This window comes from Gorilla gorilla, chromosome 11, assembly GCF_029281585.2.
Source record: "Gorilla gorilla gorilla isolate KB3781 chromosome 11, NHGRI_mGorGor1-v2.1_pri, whole genome shotgun sequence".
Classification (NCBI taxonomy): domain Eukaryota; kingdom Metazoa; phylum Chordata; class Mammalia; order Primates; family Hominidae; genus Gorilla; species Gorilla gorilla.
This window is the reverse complement of record NC_073235.2, coordinates 62,337,659-62,350,295: the sequence shown is the minus strand read 5'-3', so window position 1 is coordinate 62,350,295 and position 12,637 is coordinate 62,337,659. Positions and strand designations below refer to the sequence as shown.

General features: G+C 36.4%; 1 protein-coding gene across 2 annotated transcripts in view; it reads left to right on the top strand.

Moving 5' to 3' along the window:
- The window catches only part of LY75 (lymphocyte antigen 75), a 102,945-nt gene that overhangs the window by 60,580 nt on the left and 29,728 nt on the right, over positions 1-12,637 (top strand). For both annotated transcript variants that reach the window (XM_004032692.3, XM_055379052.2), the window contains exons 24-27: positions 3,576-3,705; positions 4,997-5,223; positions 10,300-10,465; positions 11,734-11,901. In XM_004032692.3, the coding sequence (XP_004032740.3) occupies positions 3,576-3,705; positions 4,997-5,223; positions 10,300-10,465; positions 11,734-11,901 (691 nt within the window). The remainder of the gene's footprint in view (positions 1-3,575; positions 3,706-4,996; positions 5,224-10,299; positions 10,466-11,733; positions 11,902-12,637) is intronic.

Here is a 12,637-nt window from a genome sequence, read left to right as displayed (position 1 = left end):
ATATAGGATGCCTCTTTTATCATATATTAAGACTGTGTGTGTATGCATATATATGTGTATGTGTATATATATATACTGTATATTATAATATTTAGATCAGTATGGTAGCTATTTAAAAATATTTCTCATATACATAATGTGTGTATGTGTGTATATAACATACAAATACAGTCAGCCCTTCATATCCGTGGGTTCTGAATCTGGATTCGACCAACTGCAGGTGGCAAATATTTGAGAAAAAAAATTTTTTAACCTACATCCTCCTGTATACTTAAATCATCTCTAGATTACTTATAATAGCTAATACAATGTAAATGCTATGTAAATAGTTGTTATACTGTATTTTTTAGGGAATAATGATAAAAAAAGTCTACATGTTCAGTACAGACAAAAAAATTTGTTTCTCAAATATTTTCCATCTGCAGTTGGTTGAATCCAGATTCAGAACCCACGGATATGAAGGGCTGACTGTATTGATATGTTATATACACACATACACATATTATATATATGAGAAATATTTTTAAATAGCTACCATACTGATCTAAATATTATAATTTTACCATATTTTTAAAAACTATAATAGGATTAATTATACTTTATTACATGCCCTTAAAACATACTTTTAGATATTCTTGTCCATTTTTCCAGGAAAACTTTAGAATTATTAGTAATTTTTCATCCAAATAGTTAAAATTTTAAAACTCTTGATGAGAATTTGACTACATGTTAGGGAGAATTGACATCTTTCTATTAATCTTCCAATTCATGAATTTGATGTATCTATTTATTCAACTCTTCCTTTCGATCACTCTGTGAAGTTTTATAGTTCCATCTCTTTCTCATTGTCATTAACAATGGCAACTTTAGCTATAAAAAGAATGGAATCATGTCCTTTGGAGCAACATGGATGGAGCTGGAGGCCATAATCCTAAGCAAATTAACACAGGAACCCAAAACCAAATACTGCATGTTCTAACGTACAAGTGGAGGTTAAACATTGAGCACAGGGGAGAGGGAGGGAGGGCGACATGGGTTGAAAAACTACCTATTGAGTACTATGCTCACTACCTGGGTCCAACACACCCATTTAACAATCCTACACATGTGCCCCCATATCTAAAATAAAAGCTGAAATTTTAAAAAAAAAAAAAAGAATGACAGCTTTAAAAAATTTTTCTTACTGATTAGTGTGGAAGCTATTGTTTGAATTTGTGATGTGTTTTTTTTTCCCCCATAGGCATCTGTCTCACTAAAAGCTCTTTCTCTCTGAGTTTTTCATTAGATTTTCTTGGGTTTCCTAAGTAGCTAATAATCATATACAAGCAACAGTGACCCTCGTTCCTATAGTTACCTCTCTCGTTTTCATTTCATGCCTCACCACATATGCTAGAATTTCCATGGCAAATACCAGGAGCAGTAGTAGCCACCATTGTAGACTTGATCTGGACCTCAGCAGGGCAGTCAGCAGTCCTGCATTGTTAAACATTATGTTGACTCTTGGTTTAAGATACAGCATTCTATAACTAGCTTATTTAGAACTTTTAATCAGTAATAAGTACTGGGTTTTCTAAAACTTGTTCCCAGCATCTGTTAAGATTGCCATATAGTTTTTTTTTTTTTTTACCATTAGGCCTATTTGTATGTGGTATATATTAGTAGACATTGTATTAAACCATTTTACATTCTTGTTGTAAAATCTGGATGCTCAGAGTGGATTAATATTTTAGTATTCTGCATTATATTTGTTAGAATTTTACTTGGGAATGTGTTCCTCTCTCTTCGTAGAGTTAATTTCTTATGCTATATTGTCATATTTTTTTCTGATCATGTTAGCCTCATAAAATGACTGGGTAGCTTTCCATCTTTTCTGCGTTCTGAAATTCTGACTCAGCCTGAGGAATTCTCTTTCCCTGAAAGTTTGGGGGAACTACCTACAAAATGTTAGAACCCTTATCCAGGAACATTTTTGCTTTTTAAAAAATTTTAATTATTCCTTATTTATAATTGACTCATAATCATTGTACCAATTTATCAGGTGCAGTGTGATGTTTCAATGCATGCATGTGTTGTATAAACAATCTGATCAGGGTAATTACCATATTCTTCACTTTAAACATTTATCTTTTCTTTGTAAAGATAACATTCAAAACCTTCTCTTCTATGTGTCTTGCAATATGCACTACATTGTTCTTTGCAGAGATCATACTCTAATGGTAAAGGAATTTGGTGCAGCAGTGAAGGGCCCAAGCTCTGGGGTCAGATTGCCTAGGTTTGAATTCCAATTCAGCCATTTACTATGCCTTTGGAGGTCTACTTAACTTTTCTTAAGCCTCAATTTCTTATCTGCAAGCTCTAATTCTGTTGCATTACCTCATAAGGTCAACATAAGGATTATATAAGATAATTTATTTAAAGCTTTATCAATAGTACCTGGCAGATAGTAAAAAAAAAAAATGGCCATTTTTAATTTTTCATTTCCTTCAAAGTTATTGTTACATTTTGGTGTTTCCATTTTTCCTTATGACAATTATGCTAATTGGCATTTTTCAAGAAAGTTGTCTATTTAATTTAGATTTTCAAATGTATTGAAGTAAAGTTTCTTATGGTATTTTAAAAATCTCCATTATCTTTGCTAACATTTTTAGTTTGCATTATTTACATTTCTACAAAAACAGATGCATGTTATTGGTTTTGTCCACTCTCTTCTCCACCCTCTACTCCTATTGCTTGACCTGTGTTATAAATACTATTTCTACCTTTTTCTACTCCATTTTTCATGGGGTTCTGTTTTTGTTCATTTTCCAATCTCCTATATTGAATTCAGTTCATATTTCCTTTAAAAAAAGAGAATATATTTAATAATACACATTTGGCTCCACATAAAGTTTTACTCATACCAATTTTTTTGACATTTCTCATTTTATTCTTTCCTATAATTATTTTAGTTCATTTTTGATTTACTATTTATTGAGTAGCATGTTTTTTTTTGTCAGTATCTCCTGGTATAAACTTACTTTTCTTATTTTTCTAAGTGTGATATGTTTCAAACATACAGAAAAGGATAGGGATAATACACTTGGAATAAATTTTCATATCTAATATTATTGATTGTGATTAGAAAATGAAATGTAGATACTTTTGTTTTAATATATGGAGATTTTTATAGTGACTAGTATAGGATCAAAACTTTAAGGTATATTCTGTTATGTGGTACACAACTTGTTACAAAAAGTCTATAAAAATCTAATAAGTTGAATTAATAATCATTATGTTTTGCTTATACTGTAGTCGAGTGTTAAATATTGCTGGAGGTGTTTTATCTTATTTCTAATAGTTTATCTCTTTTAAAAATATGTTTATCAAGATTGCCACTATTTTGTTTTTTATAAAGTTAATTGCCCTTTATCCATGCTTTGAAAGTTTTTAAAGATTTTCTAGGAAATGTCATGGTCAGGTCCTTCATGGAATTCTTTTATAGGGGGACAAATTCAATCTAGAATCTAAACTTTTCTTGCTAGGAGCTTCAGACCATTGTTACATGATTGCATGTATATATTTGCCTTTTTGTTTAGTTTTTTGAGGAAGAGTCTCGCTACCACTGTGCCCTAATACTCAACCTCCAAAAATCACCGTTTACTGGGACGTGGAATTTTACATCCTGCAGTGAACGCCACTTTGTGTCTCTCTGTCAGAAATATTCAGGTAACAATTATTATCTAGATAACTATGGTACTTTATGCTATTACATATATATATATAGTCACTTTCTATAGGGAGGGAGGGGAACATAGGTTGAAAAATTACCTGTTGGGTACTATGCTTACCACCTGGGTCCAATACACCATATAACAATCCTACACATGTACCCCTGTATCTAAAATAAAAGCCGAAAAAAAATTTTAATACTATAAAAGAATTTATATTAATTTATAATCATATGGCTTAAAATTTCAGCATGGCTAAATCCATATTGGCTTAGTGAGTCAGAGTTTATCAAATGGAATGTGATTTTTTTAAAGGATCATCGCCATAATTAATTAAATTAATTAATTGTATCTGATGGAATTTGTTAATAGTAGTTATCCCATTATAGTAATTGAATTTTGTTCTTTTTTCTACTCTGGCATTTTTCAGATTTTACATTTTATTATGGGAAAAGGAGAAGAAAAAAACTTCATATTTTTAATTGAGTGCAGTATTGAGTATTAAGTCCACTAATAGTATTCACTGTTAAATTTAGCATTAACAAATAAACAAGTGGGGGTTTGAAACATTATAAACAGATCACTGTCTATGCCTTTCCATAATCCAAATAAAAGTAGAATGCATACTTAAAAGTAAGAATAATCCATATTTTGAAAAATATATTTTTAAAAAAGTATTACATTATTTTTCATTGATCACAATGTGTTTTTAACAAATGATCAAGAAAAAATTTTGTCATATAATGAGAACTGTAAGTAGATATCTCATGTGCTTTGGCAGAATTTTTTTTTGCTAAATTAATCTTTACCCATTTTTTCCATGTTTTTAACTAACTCCTTTATTAGCGAAGTACTATAAAGCAATAATTCAAATACCTCCTCTTGTGGATGGTTTCTTACATTTCTTCATGCTAGCTCTCCCAGGTGAAAACTTTGTAAGGGGATACTTAATACATTTACTTCCTTGTTGAAGCAGTTCAAACAAAAGAGGTATTTAGCACCGACATGACATGATAATGCAGGTTACATTTATTTGCAGATATTCTCTTCATAAATCAGACAAATGAAACAGAATGTTGTTCTGATTTGAGAAAACAAACGTTGCAGCTCACACATTTTACTTAAGGTATACAGCAAAACATATCTAATTCTCTCACCCAAAATCTAAAATAAATAGGCAAATAATATCTAAATTAGATTAGTATGGGGAGAAATGTGAAAAAAATGTCCCATAACTTGCAGAGTGTGGGGAAGGGTTTGTTGTTGTTGTTGTTTTCTTTTACATGCAGAAGTTAAAAGCAGACAGACATTGCAGAATGCTTCAGAAACTGTAAAGTATCTAAATAATCTGTACAAAATAATCCCAAAGACTCTGACTTGGCACAGTGCTAAAAGGGAGTGTCTGAAAAGTAACATGCAGCTGGTGAGCATCACGGACCCTTACCAGCAGGCATTCCTCAGTGTGCAGGCGCTCCTTCACAACTCTTCCTTATGGATCGGACTCTTCAGTCAAGATGTAAGTGTTCAGTCCCAACTGCCAGGACTGGGTGATGGAAAGCGACATTTTTTATTGTGCATAGCATCTCTCATAGCAGACTAAAACAAACAGAAGACCTGAAAATCTTACTCCAGTAAATTTCGTGGAATATGTCGGGGTTTTTTAATTTTGTTTTGAGACAAAGGCTCACACTGTCACCCAGGCTGGAGTACAGTGGTGTGATCACACTTCACTGCAGCCTTGACCTCCCGGGCTCAAGCGATCCTCCCACCTCAGCCTCTTGAGTATCTGGGACTGCAGGTACACACCACCATACCTGGCTAATTTTTGTATTTTTTGTAAAGACGAGGTTTTGCCATATTGCCCAAGCTGGTCTCAAATGCCTAGACTCAAGCACTCTGCCCACCTTGGCCTCCCAAAGGTGCTGGGATTACCAGCATGAGCCATGGCACCTAGCAGCAATATGTGGTTTTTAGAGGCAATTGTCTTTCCACTATTGAAAGATCTAGTACTTCATTGTTTAAATGAGGAAAAGGTTCTAGTGGAGATATATATATATTTGAGCACTTCTTTTTATGTATTCTAATCAAAGACGAGCTAGAATCTGGAGCTGCCATATCTCTTCAGCCAATGAAAAGATAAGGGAAGAATTTAAAAATCAGTTATGTGGAAGCACTATGGATAGTGTTAAAGAGTCCTTTCCATCCCTTTCTCTTTTTTCTTTTTGAGACAAGTTCTTGTTCTGTCACCCAGGCTGGAGTAGAGCGGTGCAATCTCGGCTCACTGCAACCTCCACCTCCAAGGTTCAAGTGATTCTCATGCTTCAGCTTCCTCAGTAGCTGGGATTACAGGCATGCGCCAACACGCCCAGCTAATTTTTGTATTTTTAATAGAGATGGGGTTTCACCATGTTGGCAAGGCTGGTCTTGAACTCTTTACCTCAAGTGATCTGCCCGCCCCAGGCTCCCAAAGTGTTGGGATTAGAGGCGTGAGCCACCACAACCAGTTTCCATCCCTTTCAACATCAGCAGCACGGCTGGGCACCGTGGTGCACACCTGTGGCCCCATTTACTCTGGAGGCAAGAGGATAACTTGAGCCCAGGAGTTCAAATCCAGCCTGGACTACATAGCAAAACCCCAGTCTCTAGTTTAAGAAGAAAAAATTCAGCAAAGTAAAATTAAGCAACTCTGAAAAGGAAGTTGAATAGTGTTTTCCTCCATCTCAAGTGCTGATCCTAGATAGATGTCTCAGGCACTTCTCATTCATTTCAGAGCCCAACAAAGAATGCTAGTCTCCAACTAATTCGCATCACTAACCTCTGCACATGTAGCACAAACCGGAATCGTTACACAGCTGAAGTTTTGGCTATAATTAAATAAGGGATTTTTAAATAAAGCTGTGGTATTCCTATTGGCATTATAGGCCACCTCTTTTCTCAGCCATGGTATATCCCAAAGTATACCAGGATGGGTCTAGGGATGCATGGAAAAAATGTGATTGAAGACTCAGAATTGAACTGAAGAATGGATGGGAAAACAAGAATTGTTATCAAAAGCTCAATTAAAAGTAGCATTTAGGAATAGCTTAAAGAATAGTCTCTCTGAGCCACGGGGTATTCTAAAGTTAATCCAGATCGGCCGGGCATGGTGGCTCATGCCTGTAATCCCAGCACTTTGGGAGGCCAAAGCGGGTGGATCACTTGAGGTCAGGAGTTTGGGACCAGCCTGGCCAACATGGTGAAACCCTGTCTCTACTAAAAATACAAAAATTAGCTGGGTATCATGGCGGGCATCTGTAATCCCAGCTACTCAGAAGGCTGAGGCACGAGAATCACTTGAACCTGGGAGGTGGAGGTTGCAGTGAGCCGAGATTATACCATTGCATTCCAGCCTGGGCGACAGAGTGAGACTCCATCTCTAAATAAATAAATAAATTAATTAATTAAATTAAATTAAATTAACCCAGAGCAAGCCAGGAGATGGGGAAGCTGCTTACTCAGTCCTCACAGTCTCAATTGTTTTATAGCATTGCATTTACTTGCTTTATCTTCAACGTTGGAAATTCTGTGAAACGCTTTGTTGTGTCTGTTGTGAGGAAGCAATAAGTGATTACATTTCCTAGTTTCAGTCACCCTAAATCTTTTGAGACAAAAACAGTATTGCAATGTAGAAAATTTGTCAGTAAATTAAAAGAACAAAATTAAAGTCACCTGTAATGCCAGTACCTAAAAATAAACATGATTCAATCAATATTTTGGTATGGATCTTTCAAGTTATTTTTCTATGTGTACCTATCTATTTTTTAGACAGTTGGAGTCAGACTATTTTGTAACTCCCCTCCCCACTTAATGATTTGGGTCTTACTTCTTATCCTATTTTCAACCTTTACATATGGTTCTCTTTTCCCTTTCACCCTTAATTTTAACATATTCTGTGTAGCTGTTTAACTATATATCCTAATAGCTGCCTTAATTCTTTGAAAATGACAGGATGTTAATAAATACTTTACATTTATGTTAATAAACACTACATACAGAGTAGTAGCAATATAAGACTTTACTTAAGTAGACGACACTGTGTGGAAGGCCGGGGAGGACACAAGCAGCTGGAGAGAGGGAGAGCAGTTATTTTTCTATAAATTCATGCAGGAAATGCTGTTGGCCTTTACAGTGTCTGAGGAGAGTCAGCTCTGGGTTATGTGAAGTGCAGAGTGTGGCCATGCAGTGGGTCACTCAAGTACCCAGCTTGAAGAAATAAAAATACATAGAATTAAAGGAAGTCAAGAAGGCCTGGAAACATGAACACAGGCATCCCAAGTTAGTGGTAGGACCAGGAGGACAGCAAGAATTGGGACATCTTAGTGAATGTCAGGGAGGAGCAAGGCGACCAAGTCCTCAGTGAATGTCATGGGGAGTTTGCAGTGATACAAGGGGAATAATCCTCAAAGGAAATAAAAGGAGATAAAAATATCCACTACTCCTTTCTCATAGTCCTGTGGTATCTGAGAATAGAATATCAAATAGACTTCCCCTGTGGGTGCTGAAAGGAGATTATTCCCTTGGAAAAGCCAGATTTATGTATTTATTTAAGATTCAGGGGGTACATGTGCAGGATTGTTACAATACAGACACTGTGGGATGCTGAGGCTTGGGCTTCAGTTGAACCTGTCACCCAAATAGTGAACACAGTACCCAATAGGTAGTGTTTCAACCCTTGCTCCACTCCCTCCCCACTTTTGGAGTCCCCAGACACTATCATGCCCATCTTTACATCCATGTGTACCCAATATTTAGCTCCCACTTATATAAGTGAGAACATGTGGTACTTGGTTTTCTGTTCCTGCATTAATTTACTTAGGATAATGTCCTCCAGCTACAGCCATGTTGCTGTAAAGGAGATGATTTTGTTCTTTTTTATGGCTGCACAGTATGTCATCGTGTATATGTGCTACATTTTCTTGATCCAATCCACTGCTGATGGACATCTAGATTGATTCCCTGTCTTTGCTGTTGTGAATAGTGCTACAATAAACATATGAGCACAGGTGTATTTTGGTAGAACGATTTGTTTTCCTCTGGGTATATACCCAGTAATGGGATTGCTGGGTTGAATGGTAATTCTATTTTTGTTTTTTGGGAAATCTCCAAACTACCTTCCGCAGGGGCTGAACTAATTTATAATCCCACCAACAATGTGTGAGCATTCCCTGGAAAAGCCAGAGTTAAATTAAGATCAATTAAGATCAAGAATTTAGTGAAAAGATATTTATAGTCTTCATATTTTGTATTCAGTGAAAAGATAAAAGGTGTGGGATGATTTATTTAGATGGAATGGAAATTCCAAAGGATCAGGGACAGGGTTAGGTGGGGAGTGCAGCAAAGGGGAAGAAATGCAGGGCAGTCTGAATGAGTGCAGGCAAAGTCGCATGGCCGAAGGGCCACACTGGAGGCCACAGTGGCTTAGGCCCTAACTGGGTTAGGTTAGGGGCTAGGATTACAGCTGGAACTCTGGTCATGAACATTTCAGAATGAAGCAGCGAGTGGTGTTGAGGCTTGACTGTGTTGCTGTTTATGGTTTACTAAGGAGACTGTGTGGCTTCGTTCCATATTTCAAATAAACTAGTGATGTAGATTGTCTTGGGACTCAGGAAAGCTTAGCTCAGTGGGTCTGTTAGGCCAGCACCAGGCCCACCAGTGGGTATGTAAGGTCTCTGGCAGCACCATGGGGAAGCTCAGACAGGCCTGTATCCCACAATCCATCTCCTGTACCTAGATTGGTGGTCAGGACCTTGGCAGGGTGTAAAGGCAGACGTTCACAGACCTCTAGCACACAACAGAATCTAGTGAATGAAGAAGCTTCTCTCCCCAACGACAAGTGTGAAAACAGCGATGTGAGAGCCACAGCGCCTGAGGAGTTCAGAGGAAGGGAACCACCAGCTCTCTGTGTGCCAGCTAGCCCCTGGGTTGCGGGCTTTACACATGTTATCCCATTAATTTACACATTAATTCCAGCCCTACGAAGTTAAGTGTCACACTTAACTTGGTGGGGGATGGAAATTTGGAGAGATGGCACATGAAAGCTAGTAAGTGACTGAATCAGGATTCAAAACCATGTAGGTTTAGCTCCGTAGCCCATATTCTTTCCACTACGCCAGGTTGTCTCTGATCTAATCAGTACTTATAGTGACCCTCACCCCATTTTAGCTTTCTGATTTCTGATAACCAGTGGATCCAATTATGTGTGAGGCAGCGTAGCATAATGGTTAGGACATAGACTCTGGGGATCGACAGCCTGGCAGAAAGGCCCAGCACTGTGGTTTGTATTCTGTGGGACTTTGTACAAGTTACATACCTTTAGTTTCCTCATCTTTAAAATGGAGATAATAATAGTACCTCTCCTATATGGTTGTTACAAGGATTAAGTAAGCCAATATTTATAAAGCATTTAGAACAATGCTTGTTATGTAGTAAATGGTATGTAAATGTGTATTAAATATTAAAAAATTAAAAATCATTAGATTGACCATGGGAGTCAAAATAATACAAAGGGATAACATCAATATTGCCACTTGAAATGTATTTCTGCTCCTTACAGGATGAACTCAACTTTGGTTGGTCAGATGGGAAACATCTTCATTTTAGTCGCTGGGCTGAAACTAATGGGCAACTTGAAGACTGTGTAGTATTAGACACTGATGGATTCTGGAAAACAGTTGATTGCAATGACAATCAACCAGGTGCTATTTGCTACTATTCAGGAAGTATGTGAATTTCAGATCTTTTAATTCTTAAATTATTAACAGTCTCATAAGTGGTAGAATTTCTGAGGAGTGGTTTTATAAAATCTGGTTTTGGAATTGTGAAGAAATTATAGTCATGTCTTTTTACAGCAACATTTGTTGTGAAAATTTGTATTCAAGTAGAATTATATATTAAATATATTATTATTAATGGGTTATTTTAGGCATGTTTTATTTTTATGTCAGCTGACAGTGGGGATTAACACTTAAAATCCCATTGTTACTCTACCTCTTTCTGCATATATTTATAGTTGTAGAAAGCTTACATTTGTGAGAATTCTTTTGTGATTCATAATATCACAACTAACAGGACTTTTGTGAGTCTTAAGATTCACAGCAACCACCTCAAGCTAGCTTAAGACAAGGGGAAATTTAGGATCCCCAAAACGGGGATAAAGCTGAACCTATAACTGGAGATGAGTTGACAATTTCTAAATTTCACTTTGTAAATCCTTAGAGAAAATCTCATGAACTTAGCCTGAGTCAGGTGTGCAGTCTCTAGCCCAGTCAGAGGAAAGTGTTTTTACAACTGGCAAGGTCACATTTGTGGGTCTGTGGTAGAAAGAAGACACTGCTTCATGGACAAAGGGACTTATTGTGATCCAGGAGAGATACTGAGTGATCTCTGCCACATATTAAATCAGTTTAATGTATTTGAGTGGAATATGTTTATATTTGTATCTTTGTGAATGTATGGCCTTTTCATAAAATGGAAAAAGATCATAATCAGATACTGTAGATGTCAGATTTTAAATATTATTTTTGTTTGACTTGGTTAAAGCAATAACTTATTTAGAACATCAATGTTTCATTTAAATGTTCCTTTAAAATTAATAGTATCAGTAGACAGAAACTTGAAAATAAATTCTCAGAGTTATAGTTAGGTGACTTTTAATAATGAATATGTTTGTACAGCATCTCTAGGGGTGGTCCCTTGTACTTGACATTTGGTAATGCAGGAAGACAGAAACTGCATTTAACCTAATAGCACCTCATTTTTTACATTCTTCCATGCCACAGCAGGGGTAAGAAAATTGTGTGAAGTAATTTCCTTCCTATAGAAAGCTGGCTTTTTGTGTGCTATATCTGAGTATAAACAGAGACAGGCTTCACCAGGATATTACTTCTCGGCTTCCTGAATATTTCCTACAAATCAAGCCTAATGACTGCAAACAGGATTTAACATTTATATCTCAAATTAGAATTCTTACCATTAACTCTTTTTCTAGATGAGACTGAAAAAGAGGTCAAACCGGTTGACAGTGTTAAATGTCCATCTCCTGTTCTAAATACTCCGTGGATACCATTTCAGAACTGTTGCTACAATTTCATAATAACAAAGAATAGGCATATGGCAACAACACAGGATGAAGTTCATACTAAATGCCAGAAACTGAGTAAGTATTATATTAGCCCATTCTCACGTTGCTATAAGGACATACCCGAGGCTAGGTAATTTATAAAGAAAAAGAGGTTTAATGGCCTCACAGTTCCACATGGCTGGGGAGGCCTCACAATCATGGCAGAAGGCAAAGGAGAAGCAAAGACATGTTTACATGGCAGCAGGCAAGAGAGCATGTGCAGGGAAACTGCCCTTTGTAAAACCATCAGATCTCATAAGACTTGCTATCACGAGAACAGCACGGGAAAAACCCACCCTCAAGATTCAATTACCTCCCACCAGGTCCCTCCCATGACACGTGGGGATTATGGGAGCTACAATTCAACATGGGATTTGGATGGGGAAACAGCCAAACCATATCAAGTATATTATACTGTCATTACTTATTGTATTTTGCTAATTAAAAAAATATTTCCTGTGTTATAAATATTTCTAATTAGCACTAGTAATTAGATGTCAAAAATATTCATCTCCTAATATCTACATTATCAGTGACAAAGTATTAACATTTGTGTTAGTTAAAATGGAAAGTATAGGCATAACTCCTTTCTTTACTCATCCATTCAAGAACTAGTCTATGTTTGTAAGGAAGGCAGGTTCTCCTTTAAAAGGAAAAGAAATGGGCTAGGCACATTGGCTCATGCCTGTAATCCTAGTTCTTTGGAAGGCTGAAGTGGGAGGATTGTTTGATGCCAAGCATTCAAGACCAGCCTGGGCAACATAGTGAGACT